At 45.7% G+C, this 14463-nt stretch overlaps 1 protein-coding gene across 1 annotated transcript in view; it reads left to right on the top strand.

The window, feature by feature from the left end:
• The window catches only part of LOC118791858 (nesprin-2-like), a 112426-nt gene that overhangs the window by 82690 nt on the left and 15273 nt on the right, over positions 1-14463 (top strand). The window contains exons 79-90 of the mRNA XM_036549341.1: positions 75-257; positions 503-622; positions 1174-1328; positions 1909-2059; positions 2707-2801; positions 3707-3938; positions 4534-4728; positions 6172-6297; positions 6802-6957; positions 9018-9176; positions 10077-10228; positions 14223-14385. Coding sequence (XP_036405234.1) covers positions 75-257; positions 503-622; positions 1174-1328; positions 1909-2059; positions 2707-2801; positions 3707-3938; positions 4534-4728; positions 6172-6297; positions 6802-6957; positions 9018-9176; positions 10077-10228; positions 14223-14385 — 1887 coding nt within the window. The remainder of the gene's footprint in view (positions 1-74; positions 258-502; positions 623-1173; positions 1329-1908; positions 2060-2706; positions 2802-3706; positions 3939-4533; positions 4729-6171; positions 6298-6801; positions 6958-9017; positions 9177-10076; positions 10229-14222; positions 14386-14463) is intronic.

Genomic DNA, 14463 nt, shown 5'->3' on the forward strand with positions numbered 1-14463 from the left:
CAAACTTATAGTGTCTATTGGTGGTACGTATGTGTCGTTGCGTACTCACCCATTCACCGTCTGGTTTTCCCAAGGTCTTGCAGGCTGGCATGGAAGGGTTACAGGTGAGAATGGGGGCGGTGCTGGACACCTCTAAGGACCTCATTAGACAGATGGAACCCCAGGCTGCTGTCTTCATCAAGTCAGAGACCCAGCTGCTGTCTCAGGGCCTTGCTCAGCTGGGCGCGTCTCTGACGGGGAGACAGAGCCAGCTGCAGGTGAGGTTTGGGATGGGATACACCTCGTGGGAAAAGTGATTGGTTGGACAGATTGGGGAGTCCTGTGACATATTGAGCTGTGTGAGGATGAGGAGCTTGAGGAAGAATGTGGGATGTTGAATGCTGTCGTCTTGTGTGTGTGTGTGTGTGTGTGTGTGTGCACATGAATCTGTGTGTGTGTGCATATGTGTGTTTGTATGCATGAATGTGTGTTCATTCATGTGTGCATTTATGTATATTTGCAGAAGGACCTAGACCTTCTGAAAGACTTCCACAGCCACTTGGAATCTGTGGAGCAGCATCTGAGGGACTTTGACAGCAAGCTACACGGCACCCCTGGCCCTGACCAATCACAGATCACCAAGGTGAGCCAGCATGCACACAAAGACTCAAATACAGCACCCTCAGCAGGTCAGCCTCACAACTTAGACATAGCTAGATAGAGTCTGGACTACAGTATGACATTAGCTAACCCTCACTGTAAGTCTCTAGTGGTGGGACATGGTTGGCTTCAACCTGACAGGGTGGGGTTCTTCATGTTACCCCTGTATCAGTACCTTTTGGTACCTGTATGGGGCTCAGCTATCATCTGTGAGAGAAGAGCTGCTCTTTGACTATAGACAAACATGTCGAAAAAGCGCATGTGCATCACTGCAGAACTTCCTCTGGGGCATGGTTAATTGGCGATTTGAGTTGAGGTGAAAAAAGCAGGAAGGAAAACAGCATCAGCCTTTCTCTACACCAAATCAGTTTTGAGCCCTTAATCTCAGGGTCACACAGACCAGCTGCTGGGCCTAATCTCTGGATGGTACCGTGGTGTCTTGGTGACAGTCCCCAGACAGCAGTGCAGTGACCCACAGCCCCTGTGTGGCTCTCTGAGGTAAGCGTCTACCCCCTGTCTCTTGGTGCCCTCCAGTCAGACCTGCTGGAGCTAACCACCCTGACTTCTGACCTGGATGCCCTGAAGGAGACTCAGCACCTTATTCCCCGCGGCTCTGTGACGGCCTGCAGGCTGGAGGAGCTCGGCAGGAGGTGCACTCTGGCCTCCTCTCGTGCGTCAGAGAGGTGCAGGTGAGCAGAACCTTTTTGAACAACCGACACCCATCTTGGCTCAAATTCTGCATTTCAGTGCATCAGTTTCTTTTGGAGGTCTTTATCGGAGAAAGTAACAGGCAATGGTCTTTGGTTTCCTCATGAAACTCTTGAGAGAAGGCTCCTTGGATCCATTGTAATTGGTCCAGTTTAAACATCTTGCAGTGAATCCAAGTGTCTTTGCTAGGTGTCTCAACCTATGACTGCGGCTACATTTTGGCACTCATGGTAGTTCTCAGTTCAGTTTTGGATTTGATAAGGATATTTGCACAGCTAGTTTCCTAGCTCTGGGAGGTGTTGTTTGGTTGACTCCACAAAGACCATGGTAGATGGACTCAAGTGGTTGAAGACATATACGTGTGTGTGTGTGTGTGTGTGTGTCTGTGTGTATGTGGATGTATTTGCATTTGTGTGTGTGTGTGTGTGTGTGTATATTTGCATTTATGCACGTGTGCGTGCGTCTGTGTGGCATGTATTTGCATTCATTTGTGTGTGTGTGTCTGTGTGTGTATGTGCATGTATTTACGTTTGTGTGTGTGTGTGTGTGTGTGTGTGTCAGTGAGCTGCAGGCAGAGGAGTTGCAGCAGCAAAGCTTGGAGCAGAAGTGTGAGAGCTGGGTTGCCTTCCTGCAAAGCTTGGAAGCCAGCCTGGCTGAGGAGAGCATCACTGGGTGCCCCTCTGACCTCCAGGAACAGCTGGCTTCCCACCAGGTGAAACCCTGCTGCAGCCTGTCTCCCTTCCTCTCTGTTCACCATCACCACTGCTCTTTGTCACCCACTCTGACTCCTCCATCCCCACGTAGATGTTTGACCATTTCGATTTCCTGCATATGATTTCCCTCAAAACTATCTCAAAACTCTTAAAATAGGGAGATCAGACAGGCTTACAGTTATGGTGCTTATTTTCAAATTTTAATGAATTTAGGGGTAGAATTCCACATCTGCTGGGTACAACAAAGGGTACTTTGCATTACTGTCATTTAGCAGACACTTCTATCCAGAATGAATTGAAGAGGTTTCAATTTTATCTATTTATACAGCTGGATATTTACTGAGGAAATTATGTTAAGTACCTTGCCCAAAGGTACAACAGCAGTGTCCCAGCAGAGGATCGAACCTGCAGACTTTCAGTTATGAGCCATACCATTACGCCAAACTGCTGCCAATAGGAATGGCAGTTGATCAAAGGCAATATAATTTCCGTTTATATGTATTATGTCTGTGTGCCCCTAAATTGACATAGAGGATTTGTCATAGCTGTTTGGCTCGTTCCACTTATGTTGTGGCTGTTTGGCATAGGTGCAGCGCCAGCAGCAAGAGCAGTGATTTGTTGTTCACTCTGTTTTCCCTTATCACAGAGGCTGCAAGTAGAGGTGTCCTTGGGTTGCCACGCCCTCCATTCCCTCATGTGCGAGGCTCTGGATGTCCTGGAGAGGGGTGAGGTTGAGGACAGGTGAGAGCCCAGTACATACCTGTCCCATCTTAACAAAAAGTTCCCTCTTCACTACATGCATTAAATGCCAACCCAGCCCCATTTCAGTCCTTTACAAATGTGCTACCCTGCATATACAACTATGAATAAAGCATTTCACATTTGAATACAATTGACACACTCCACACAAGCTTATTTTTGAATGGAAGAAAAGCAGTGGAATAATAATGAATATGCCAACATGACAAACTGTACTTTGAGTTTTGTGCTTTTGAAGTTCTGATTAATTTATTTACGTATGTATTTTATGACTGGGAAAAAGCCTGTTCCTCAGACAAAGGATCACTCTGGTGAGAGTAGTAGCTGTTGAGAAATCAAAGTGCAGAGTGGGATATTTCAGCTAGTCATGACATCTCACAATTAATTAGAACCCAAATTTTCCAGCTGCTTTTTTGATCTGGCAGAAACAGTCCAGTTATGACAATAATTCATTGGTAAGGTTTGTTATGCCGTGGGACGGTTCTGTTTCTGGAACAGCTAGCTAGCCCACATTCAGGAAGTAAATCACTCTACTCTACGCCTGTGTGGAGTCTTTTTCTGTGATGACAGTTGGCGGGTTTTGCAGAGCCTGTGACGCAATCTCCTCTGATGAAATTCATCTGCATTCTTCATAGAAAGATGTTAGATTGAGAGATCTGATTTGTGTTCCAGCTGAGGGGAGCCAGTATTAACTTATTAAACAGACAAGGGTGCTTCGGTACATTAGCGTGACAACGTCCAATATCCTAGTCATGAATCAAAGAAACCTGAAGAGGCTTTGCGTTAACAGGTTTTTTGCATTAATAGTTCAGGTCTGCAACAGGATGTGGAAGGTGGGTGTATCAGTTAGTCTGTAAACAAAAGTGACATACAGTCCCCTCTGGTAGGTATGACTTTGTCCAAAAGCTGGCCCGGCTGATAGAGTGCTGGTGGGGGACGATGCAGGAGGTTCAGCGGCGCTGCGCTCTGGTGCAGAGGCTGATGGGACAGTGGCAGCTCTATGCCTATGGCCTGAGGATGCTGAGGGGGCTGCTGAGTGGCGCGGACCCCCTGCTGGTCCCCACAGGCCCTGCCCACTGCAGCTTGGCCCAGCTCCGCCAGCACCGGGAGGACCTCAAGGTAAGAATGAGGGAAGCCGTCCGATTAAGGGACTAATCAAAGTGGCCATCAAAGCCACGCTAGACAGTTATGCACTATAAGGATGGTTGGCAAATTGTATGAATAACAAAACAAGAGCTGTCTTTGAAGGAAGACGAATACCACAAAGAATATTCAGAAAGCCGTTGTCTTGATTCCTATATCAAGAGAAATTATACACTGTCTGAGCTTAGTGGTAATATCTTTCAAAACGTTTTTTATACAGTTATGTATTTTGCCAGTTTTACATAAGCAATGTCAATCATTAATTTTAGAATCTGTTGCGACTATGCTATATTTTGCATAGCAAACACTCTTATCCTAAGCGAATTACAGATCGTACAATTTCTACACATTATGTAGCGTACACCTTACCCGCATTGAAGTGTTTACTCTGGCAGTTTGGGTTAAGTACCTCGCTGAAGAATACAACAGCAGTGTTACACTAGGGAATTGAATCAGTGACCTTTGGGATATGATTCAACTTACCACACTGCTGCCCTATTGCTCAGCTCCTGCCCCACTGATCATATACATGCTGGGAGCAGTTGGTAACGCTCTTTTGTATTTCCTGCAGTGCATCGAAATACAGCTGCAGCGGCACCTTAGCAGCTATCTGCGCACACTGGAGGCGGGCAGGCAGCTCCGCTCTGCCGTGGGGGCAGAGATGCAGACACAGCTTGCAGACGAGCTGGGGGCCCTTAAAGAGGTCTGGGAGCGATCCCAATGCATGCTGGAAAAGAGGAAGGTCCTCATGGACACAGCCCTTCAGGTACGCGGCAGGGAAATCACACACACTTCCTGTTCCAGGGTTTCTGGAGGAGGGATGTCAGGGTTGGCTGGGACATAAAGAAAGGAAGAAATGAGACAGGGCTCACAACCTTATAAGGAAGCAACCCTGGTGGCCTGGTCTAGGAGGCCCAGAATAAGATGTGCTAATAAAATAAAAATTTTCAGAAAACTGTTCACAGTGCAGAATGCTGAATACAGAGCAGAATGCTGAACACAGATCAGACCATCAAACACAATGCAGAACACTGAACTGGGCAGAACACTGAACAAAATGCCGAATCAGACACACAGTGAAAAACCCTGAACACAGTGCAGGACACAGAACAGACTGAAGAACACAGAACACTGTGCAGATTAACACTTAACACAGTACAGGACACAGTGAACTGGAAGAGCAGCTAAACATTAATTAATCTGATATTCAAATAAACCAATATCAGATTGGTCAAGCCACAGACCATTTATCTGCAGTGGGCTGTATATTTATTCAGAAAATGCAAGGCAATAGTAATGCTGTTAGCATACATTTTGTACATTGTTTAAAGGCTCTTTGTTTTAGGTGACCTACAGGATCTTCTGGCCATAATGTATTATGTATATCTTGAATGAGAATGGAGAGCATGGTTACAAAAAGGCATACATGAACTAAATTACCATGGAACATAATTTGTGTGCATTAGCAGTGCTCTGGGAGGAAACACAGGTGGGGGGAGTGCTGTTGTGCTAAGACTTGGAGGGGGTGGAGTTTAGTGTACTCTCCAACTGCCGGGGGTATTAAAGGGCATTGGTATGAGTCTCCTCTCTTCTCTGAGCTGCCAGCAGAGGGGTGGACTTTAGCCTTGTTCCCTTGTCAGAATCCTCCTCTACATTCTGGCTCACAGTGCTGTGGGATGCATTGTGGCCCTCTTACTTCATCACCTCCCCCCCACATTTGTGAGTTCACACACACACACACACACACACACACACACACACACACACACAAACACACACACACACAAAACAAGTGCATGTGCACATAGATACAAACACACAAAAACATGCACCCATACACACATATGTGCACACACACGAACGCAAACACGCACACAAACACACACACATGCTTACAAACACACAAAGACGTGCACCCGTACACACATCCATATTCATATACAGATACAAACACACGCACTAATGTGCATACATACAGACACACGTACATACAATACATAAACACACACAGAACAGGATGTGCTTATGTGTATGTGTACAAGTGAAGTGGAATGGACAGGACACCATGTATCACAGCACAGGCACTGGAGCAAGGAGGAGGATTTTGACCAGGGAACTGGAGCATAGTCCACCAGAGCTGAGGGTGTGAGAGGCGTGAGGTTCCCCATCTCTAATGTCCACACTGACTCCTCTCCTATCCTACCTGCAGAACTGGGTGCGCTGCCAGGCCAGGTTAGCCGACAGCAGATGCGGGTTGGAGGAAGTGAAGGCCAGACTGAAGCAGCCGCTGCCAGAGCTCCTGGAGGAACTCCGAGTCACAGAGAAGCTCACAAAGGTGTGTGTGCGTGCATATGTCAGTGGTCACCAGTAGTCAAATGATCAATCATCAGAAAAGGTTAAACATATTCAATCATCATTATGTGTTTATTGAAGTGCATTTTTAATAGTATATAGTGCTTTGTCAGCTCATATTGGCCTATAATGGGTCTGGGTGAAAGTGACTATAGTAATGTTTTAGTAGGCATAACTGGCATATTCAGTGAAATATACGAAAAAGTGTAGTGATGAGAGGCTGAATGCCTCCCCCCATCCTCCCCTGTTTCCCCATCCTACTCCTCCCTTTTCCCTCTCATTTCCCCCCACCCCACTCTCCCTTGTGTCTCTCAGTCTCCTTCCCATCTCCCTCTCCCTCCCTCCCCCATGTTCCATGGTCTCTTTTAGTCTCCTCCCCACTTTCCCCCTGACCCCTTCCCACACCCTCCCCCTGTCTCCTTGAGACCGGAGGCCGGACAGAGGTGGGGGGAGGACGAGACTGACCCTCTTTTGCCGTGTGATGCAGGAGATTGAGGGCTCGCTGGAAGAGTGGGTCCACGGCCTGGAAGAGCTGGCCCCCATGAAGACAGACCTGGCCCGTTACATTATCGCAGCAGACATGGCACTGTTACAAGGTCTGCAGCAGCAGCTCCATAGCCAGTGGGAGGAGCTCTGTGAGAAGGTACTTTATGGGCATAGCTAGGGGTGGGACTATGGGCGGGGTCAAAGGTAGGCGCAGGGGATGGAGGCATTCCAAGCTAAGTGAAAATGCATGTTTGTGCTGACAGAGAACTGTAGTGTGGTGTGACGACGTGGGCTTGTAATCAGGGAAGTGCAACAGTGGCAAAATAGTAAGTAGCAGGGCGCTGTAACCGAAAGGTTGCCAGTTCACCCACGCCTTCCAAGGTCAGCTACATGCTATACTTGAATTCCTTTAGTAAATGCCCAGCTGTCTAAATGCATAACACCTACAAATACATATACGTTTTCCTGAATAATGCTTCCTGCTGAGCTTACATGTAGTGCAGTTAACCTTCAGAAGAAAAAAGACGCAGGCAGTATGGATTTGTGCAATGTTTAGCATAACAACTGCCACATTTGACATCTGTTTTCAGCTGTGTTTAAATACATATACTAATTTGTGCAAATGTGATAATTAACGTGAAGGGAGAGATGTGTTTTAGTGCAATTGATTTCTCATTTCTTGAGTTTGTATGAGGCAAACAGACTAGTTGTTAGGTGAAACTAGTGATTATAATTACTGAAATACCAGTAGTTGAACACTGCTGCTTTTCTGATTGGCCATCTGCTTAGTGTGTGCTTAGTGTGTCTAAAAGCACTTTCTCTGACTTGAATCTGGAAGAACCCAAAACTGTACTTTTGTACTTAAATGTAATCTCAGTACTTCAATACTTAAATGGAGTCTCAATTTTCTGGTTTCATATAGATAGATTGATTGGTTGGTTGATTTATGGGCTGAAAGACAAGCAAATTTGAAGAACCAGGCCAGCTGAAAATTCTGACTTATATCTGAAACCATTTCAGATACAGCTGCTTTGTGTTTGTGGAGATACAGGCACAGCTGTTTCTTCAACATATTTGTTTTGACATCATGGACAAAGTGAACTAACTGCTGTAAGCTGTATTCCAATAAGTTAGTTATGCAAGTCTCATTTGTATTCATAATTTGTTCATACATAAAGAAACAGAACACACTTTATGAATTCTTTCAGTTTTATTCACACACACACCCTCAAACATTGCATTTCTTTCTATGAGAACTTAAACAGTTTTTAAAGACATACAAAACTATATCAAAATCCTTAATACAGTTTCAAATATGTGCCAGTAACATGTAGAGACTGGATTTTCTATTGGGTTGCACATTGACATGTACTAGTTTTACTTGTGGTAAGAGGGTAGTTTGGGCTCTGCCATATTTATAATGCCAGGGAGGTTGCATTCAGTACTGGCTCTGACATATTGAAAGCCTTTTACCCAAAAGGTGTATCAAATTAAAATAAATGCCATGTTGTCTGTGCTAGCTGGCTCCATCTGAAGGCTACATTACTCTCTGACCCACTCTCCCTCATTGCTGAATTTGGTTTACTCTTGAACTGAACTCTGCTTCTAGTGGTGTGTGGGTGGCCAGGGAAGGGGTCGGGGTGCAGAGGCGGGAAGGGGGGGTGGATGTTCCCTTAATCCAAAACACACTAAATGCCAATGTCCTCACTGAAGCATAAAAATACTGAGTTACTGAATCCCAGGAAGAGCTTATCTTATTTAGCTGGACAACAAAGGAAGGCATCCGGTTAAAAATTTAAAGAGGAATAGTGGGAGCTGGTGATGGTGATGTTGGGGGTGGAAAGTTCATTCATTTTGAATACCATGTCTAAATGTCTAAATGATATCTAAAAAGTGTCCAGATGCCAGCCCCATGGAAATATTCCTGGTTGTAGCTCCTCTCTTTGTCTGTCTAGTCCAGGGGTGAGCAACCCTCTCCTGGAGAGCCACATGTCCTGCATGTTTTAGATCTCTCCCTGCTCCAACACAGCTGATTCAAATGGTCAGTTTGTTATTCAGCAGCTTCAGGAGTTCATAACAAGTTGATCATTTGAATCAGCTGTGTTGGAGGAAGGAGAGACATGTGGCTCTTCAGGAGAGGGTTGGCCACCCCTGGTCTAGTCTGTTTGTCTCCCACGTGGCTGCCCTCGTTCCTGTCACTGATGTCACGCTCCACAGGCATTTCTGAGGAAACAGGAGATCTCTGACCGTTTCGACGCTAAGACTGTCTTTGAAGAGAAAAGGAAGGAGCTTTGCAATTGGCTGATGGGGATGGAGGGCAAGGTGGCGGGCAGCGCTGACCTCAGCACGAAAGATGCACTGGACAAGCTCAACGAGGTGAGATTTCAGATGGCAGGGACATGGGGGAGGGTGGCAGATTTTGAGGGGGTTGTTTAGGAGAGAGGAAAGGTCTTGGACTGGAAGTAATATACACTGTTGCTTTGAGTCCCCATGTAATCTCCCATGCAGTTCAGGGTTTTTTAGGCTGTTTGTAAAGGGTAATGCGGGCATGTTTCCCAGAATGTTTCCCACAAAGTTTATCCAAGTTAAATGGAAAAAAGTGATGAATGCAGAATTTTAGGGTTTGAAGCCCCAATATTTTGGTGAGGATTTACATTCCATATTTCTCTTCATCTCAGCAGGATTGCAGGCCCAGGACGGCCTGCTGTATGTTACCAGTACTATGTCTGTGATTCTGATTTGGTCAGAGATGAATCAGTTAAATAGGTAAAGGCTGTTACTGATTTGACTCCCAGATGGGAACCTGCCATTGTACGGTTGAGAAAACACATCCACACAAATCTCTTCAGTAACACTAGCTCTCTAAAGAGATGTTGTTGTGGACGTTGCCCGGGGTAACAAGCCTGCCAGGCAAATGAACTGCAGTAAAAGACAAATCCTCTTCACCATCGTACTTGAGTTATGAATGATTTTTCTTTTGTACATAGCGTACTGTTCATCTGCGTTTAGTGAGTGCAGTGTAAGCCGGTCTGGATGAGAGTGTCTGATGATTGAGTGAGTGGATTTGGAGCTGGGGGCAGACACACTTTCCCTGTATGGTGGCCAATAGCCGCCAAATCCATCTGTGCTCGGTGGGAGGTGTGCGTCCGTCATGTGGGACAGCGGAAAAGAGTTTTTAGGTTTTTATTTAATTAGCATAAACCCTTGCCCCCCGCCCCCTGCCCATACCCCACCCCTGTCCCACCCCTGACCCAACCCCGCCTGCCCCACCCGCAGGAATGCATGAGGGAAATGTCCTGCCTCCGGGAGAACAAGGCCCTCCTGGAGCGGCTGGGGGAGCGGCTGGTGGCAGCGGGCGGTGAGTGTGAAGAGGCACTGAGGGACGTCCGAGACCGCTGGCAGCACCTGTCTGACCACATCGAGTCCAGGTGAGGGCAGTGGAGGGGGCAGGGTGCTCCTGTTCACCGCAGGTAACTCTCAAAGAAGTACAAATGGGCAGCTCTTACACAGGGATAAAGAGTCAGGTATTAAATCATTATTAATCCATTAACATAGCCAGTACACTTACCCCTGTTGGCAAAGACTGTTAATCACTAAGGGAGACCCTCTTTAGCACTGATATAATCTAAAAAATTACAATCCTGTCGAATTCCTGCCTTTAAATTTTTCATGCCCGGAAAATATGTAATCCACTGCTGTGTAATTCGAAACAACCCAGTGATATAATGATCATGTGCAAAAATTTAATTCAGACGGTGGATTGGTGGATTCCCTGTTGCAGACACTGTTTCTCGAGACATGATAGCTGAAACTGTGACAGTGTTGTCACAGCCAGGCTATGGCACATGGCCACAAACTGGTTCTTGGGCTCCCCAAACCTCTTGGAAAGAAAGGGACTGATCTCTCTCTGGCTGCGTGTCTCCATCCAGTGCTCGGCGCCAAGTCCTCCTATGGCAATGCCACCCGGCAGCTCTGACCTGCATGCACTGGGAATCAGTGCCAGCAGTGTGTCCGTCACTACTGGGTCTGATAATCTGCTGCTGCGCTCAGGCATGTTGGGACACAGGGTTGAGGGTAATTAGCCGAGCAGGGTTTAAGGGTTTTACAGGGGCACAGCGAGCCACAGTGAGCCTTCTCCAGAGGGCAGCGAGGTGGGCAGCATGCGAGAACTGGAAATGCTTTTACCTTTGCGGATTTCCATCCAATTTTCTTTTTTTTTTGACTTATGAGGCTCCTAAATTGTGAAGCGTCCACCCTGGCAGCAGTATGATGAGGGGGAGTAAAGTGATTGAAAAGAACACATAGAGGGATGTTTTAGTGAGTTCTGGTAAGCCCTGCTGACCCATGCCCAGCCTTTTCAGGGACCCCGTGTTCATTTTTCCACAGGGTCTAAGAGTAGCCCAGTCACACCAACCAAAATACCAATCATGTCATTTCATTGGGAAGGTCAAAGTGGTGCTGCTAGTGTCTGATTGAACAATGCACTGCTCTCGATGGCTCTGTTTAACCACTCACAAACAGGTCAGTTTTAATCCTACCAACAGAACTGTTCACTTGCAGGTAACAATGAACCCAAAGGACTCGGCATCTGAATGGACGCCACCTGAGTCTTCATTGGTACAACTCTTAATCCTCTCAGAGCTGTTCTGGAGGCATTGTAACCTTTACAAACTGATAAGGCAGGGGTCTCAAACTCAAATTGGCCTGGGGCCACTACAGGTATTGTCATGTCACAGGAAGGCCATATCAACATTTAACTGACAACAAATTACATTATTTCTGAAAATGTATTTTTTATTTCTATTAACATAACTATATTTTGCAAGTCTTGACAACATTCATATACAGTTCAAGTGTAAATATGTTTCCTTAGTGCATTTTCTAACTTTTATATTCTAAGATCAACTTATTTAAAACCTGCACTGCACATTTGTACTTTATTTTTTGCCAGACACCTGACAGCTTTCTTTTCACACAAATTAGCCACATTTGCGCTGATGGAAGTCAGAGTTGAAACCCTGTGTAAAGCTTCAAGATGGGCATCACTAAGCCTAGATATGTACTTGCATTTATTAAAGTTCATAGTGGAGAAAAGTTTCTCACAAAGATATGTGCTTCCAAAAAGACATTACTTGACTAAACACTTTGGAAAGCTGTGGGATATGTGGGGATAATTCTCTCAGAAATTGTCCAATCATGTTTGTTTTCCCCCGTGCCTCCCTGAATTTACTCTTTAGCTCACTGTTGCATTGCAAGTCAATAAGTTCCATTTGCAACACAGTTGGGACATTCTCCACATCAACTGAGAAGGGGTCTGCAAACAGCTGAAAAGTGTCACAGTGCACCTTGAAGTCAGCAAAACGAAGATCAAATTCTTGCATTAGGTTTTCAATGGCAGAGACATATTCATCACCACTGAAAGCTGAGCCCTCCTCCACAAGTGATCTGCATGTAGTGAAATGACCAAGATTTTTTGCAGAAAGATGATCTTTCCACATTCTTAGTTTAACAGAGAAGGCTTTGACACTTTCATAAGCTGCTGTGATTAGCTGACCAGGGCCCTGGAGCTTCAGGTTAAGGATGTTCAGTTCCTGTGTTATGTCTACTAGGAAAGCAAGATCCATAACCCATTTGGATCATCAAATTCAGGGACACTCATTCTGCCATCTTCCATGAATCTCTTCACCTCAGTTCTTAACTCAAAAAATCTCTTCAGTACACATCCTCTGCTGAGCCAGCGCACCTCAGTAAAGTAAAGTACATCACCATATGTTGACTCAACTTCTTCCAGAAAGGCCCAGAACTGCCGTTGCTGTAAACTTTTGGACCCGATATAATTGATGCATTTCAGGACAACAGACATGACATGTTCATATTTCAAACATTTGCTGCACAGGGCTTGTTGGTGTATAATGCAGTGCAGCACAATTGCTGGCTCAGCATTTTCCTCCTGTAGTTTTCTTTGGACCAGCGCTACCAGTCCGTTTTTTTTGCCTGTCATAGACGGGGCTCCGTCAGTGGTGATGCCCACCAGCCTGTTCCATGGCAAACCAGCGCGTTCAATCGCGTTGCACAGCTGCTGAAATATATCCGTGGCTGTTGTACGTCCATGCATGGGACACAAACTTAACAACTCTTCCGTCACTTCAAATTGGTTATTAATAACTCTGACGAAAATGGCTAGCTGCGCATTGTCAGTTTTGTCTGTGTTCTCATCAAGCGCCAGCGAGTAAGCAGTAAAAAGTGCAGCTTTGTGATGTAGCTGAGCATAAATATCACCTGACAGTTCATCAATACGCTCGGCAACAGTGTTCGATGATAAAGAAATATTGTTGAACAAGCCCTTCTTTTCTGGACATATAATGTTAGCAACCTGCAACATGCAGTCCTTCAGAAACAGCCCTTCGGTAAACGGCTTTCCTGCTTTGGAGATAAGTTCACTCACCACATAACTTGCCTCAACTGCAGCATCAGCATCTTTTTTTGGTTTGTGGAAAAGGCTCTGCTGCGACGTAAATTCTTTCTGCAGCTGCACAGATCATTTTTTCCTCTCGTCTCCTCGGTACTTCTCATACTGTTCTCCGTGTTTTGTCCAATAATGCCGCTTGAGATTATATTCCTTTAGAACCGCGGCTTTTTCCTTACATATCAGGCAGGTAGCATTTCCACTCAATTCTACAAAAAATTACTGCAATGTCCACCTTTCTTGAAACTGTCTGTGTTCATCATCTACTTTCCGTTTAGCTTTGGAAAGAGACATGTTTGTTGCTAGCAGCAGAACCAAACAATAAAGCGCCAAAGAGTGGTATCACTAGCCGATCAAATACTTTCTTTCTGTTGCAGGTACCTTTGACCTTTGCCGTTAATTTGAGTTAACAAAATGCATTATTTTTGACACAATTTTCTTTTCAGTCAACTGTCTTTGATTGGGTAGTATAAATTAATGTAGACCAGCTGGCAAAAATAATAATAAAATAAAATATTTTTTGGCGGGCCGGATTATTTCATAATTTGCGGGCCGGATAATGGGGGGAGGAGGGCCGGAAATGGCCCGTGGGCCGTAAGTCCAAGACCCTTGTGATAAGGAGACAAAGGAAGATGCATGTCAGTGCCGGGGGGGAGGACACACACACACACAGTAAACACACACACAAGCATACAAAGTAGACACACACATACACACCTTACACATACATATACACACACAGTGTGTGCATGTGTATAGTGTGTACGTCTACTGTGTATGCCTGTATGTGTATGTGCATGTGCATGTACAGTGTGTATGTGTGTGTTTGTGTGCATGTACATATTGTGTGTGTGTTTGTGTGTGTGTGCGTGTGTGTGTGTGCGCGTGTGTGTGTGTGCGTTTGTTTGTATGTGTGCGTGTGCGTAGTGTGTGACCTGGTATCATCATGCTGACAGGGTGAAGCAACTGAGGGAGAGGCTGCTGAAAGAGCAGCAGCTGGATCAGCATGTGAGAGGCCTGTGGGCGTGGCTGTCCCACACAGAGGCAGAGCTGACCATGCCCCTGCTCTACAGCACCTGCCACAGTGACGAGGTCCAGAGGATGCTGGCCAAGCAAGAGGTGGGTGGAGCCAACAAAGGTTTAATGCCTCAGAAAGACAGCAGTTGGCAAATACAGAAAAGTAGCATAGTATACAAA

The sequence above is a fragment of the Megalops cyprinoides genome, chromosome 17 (assembly GCF_013368585.1).
Source record: "Megalops cyprinoides isolate fMegCyp1 chromosome 17, fMegCyp1.pri, whole genome shotgun sequence".
Taxonomy (NCBI): Eukaryota; Metazoa; Chordata; class Actinopteri; order Elopiformes; family Megalopidae; genus Megalops; species Megalops cyprinoides.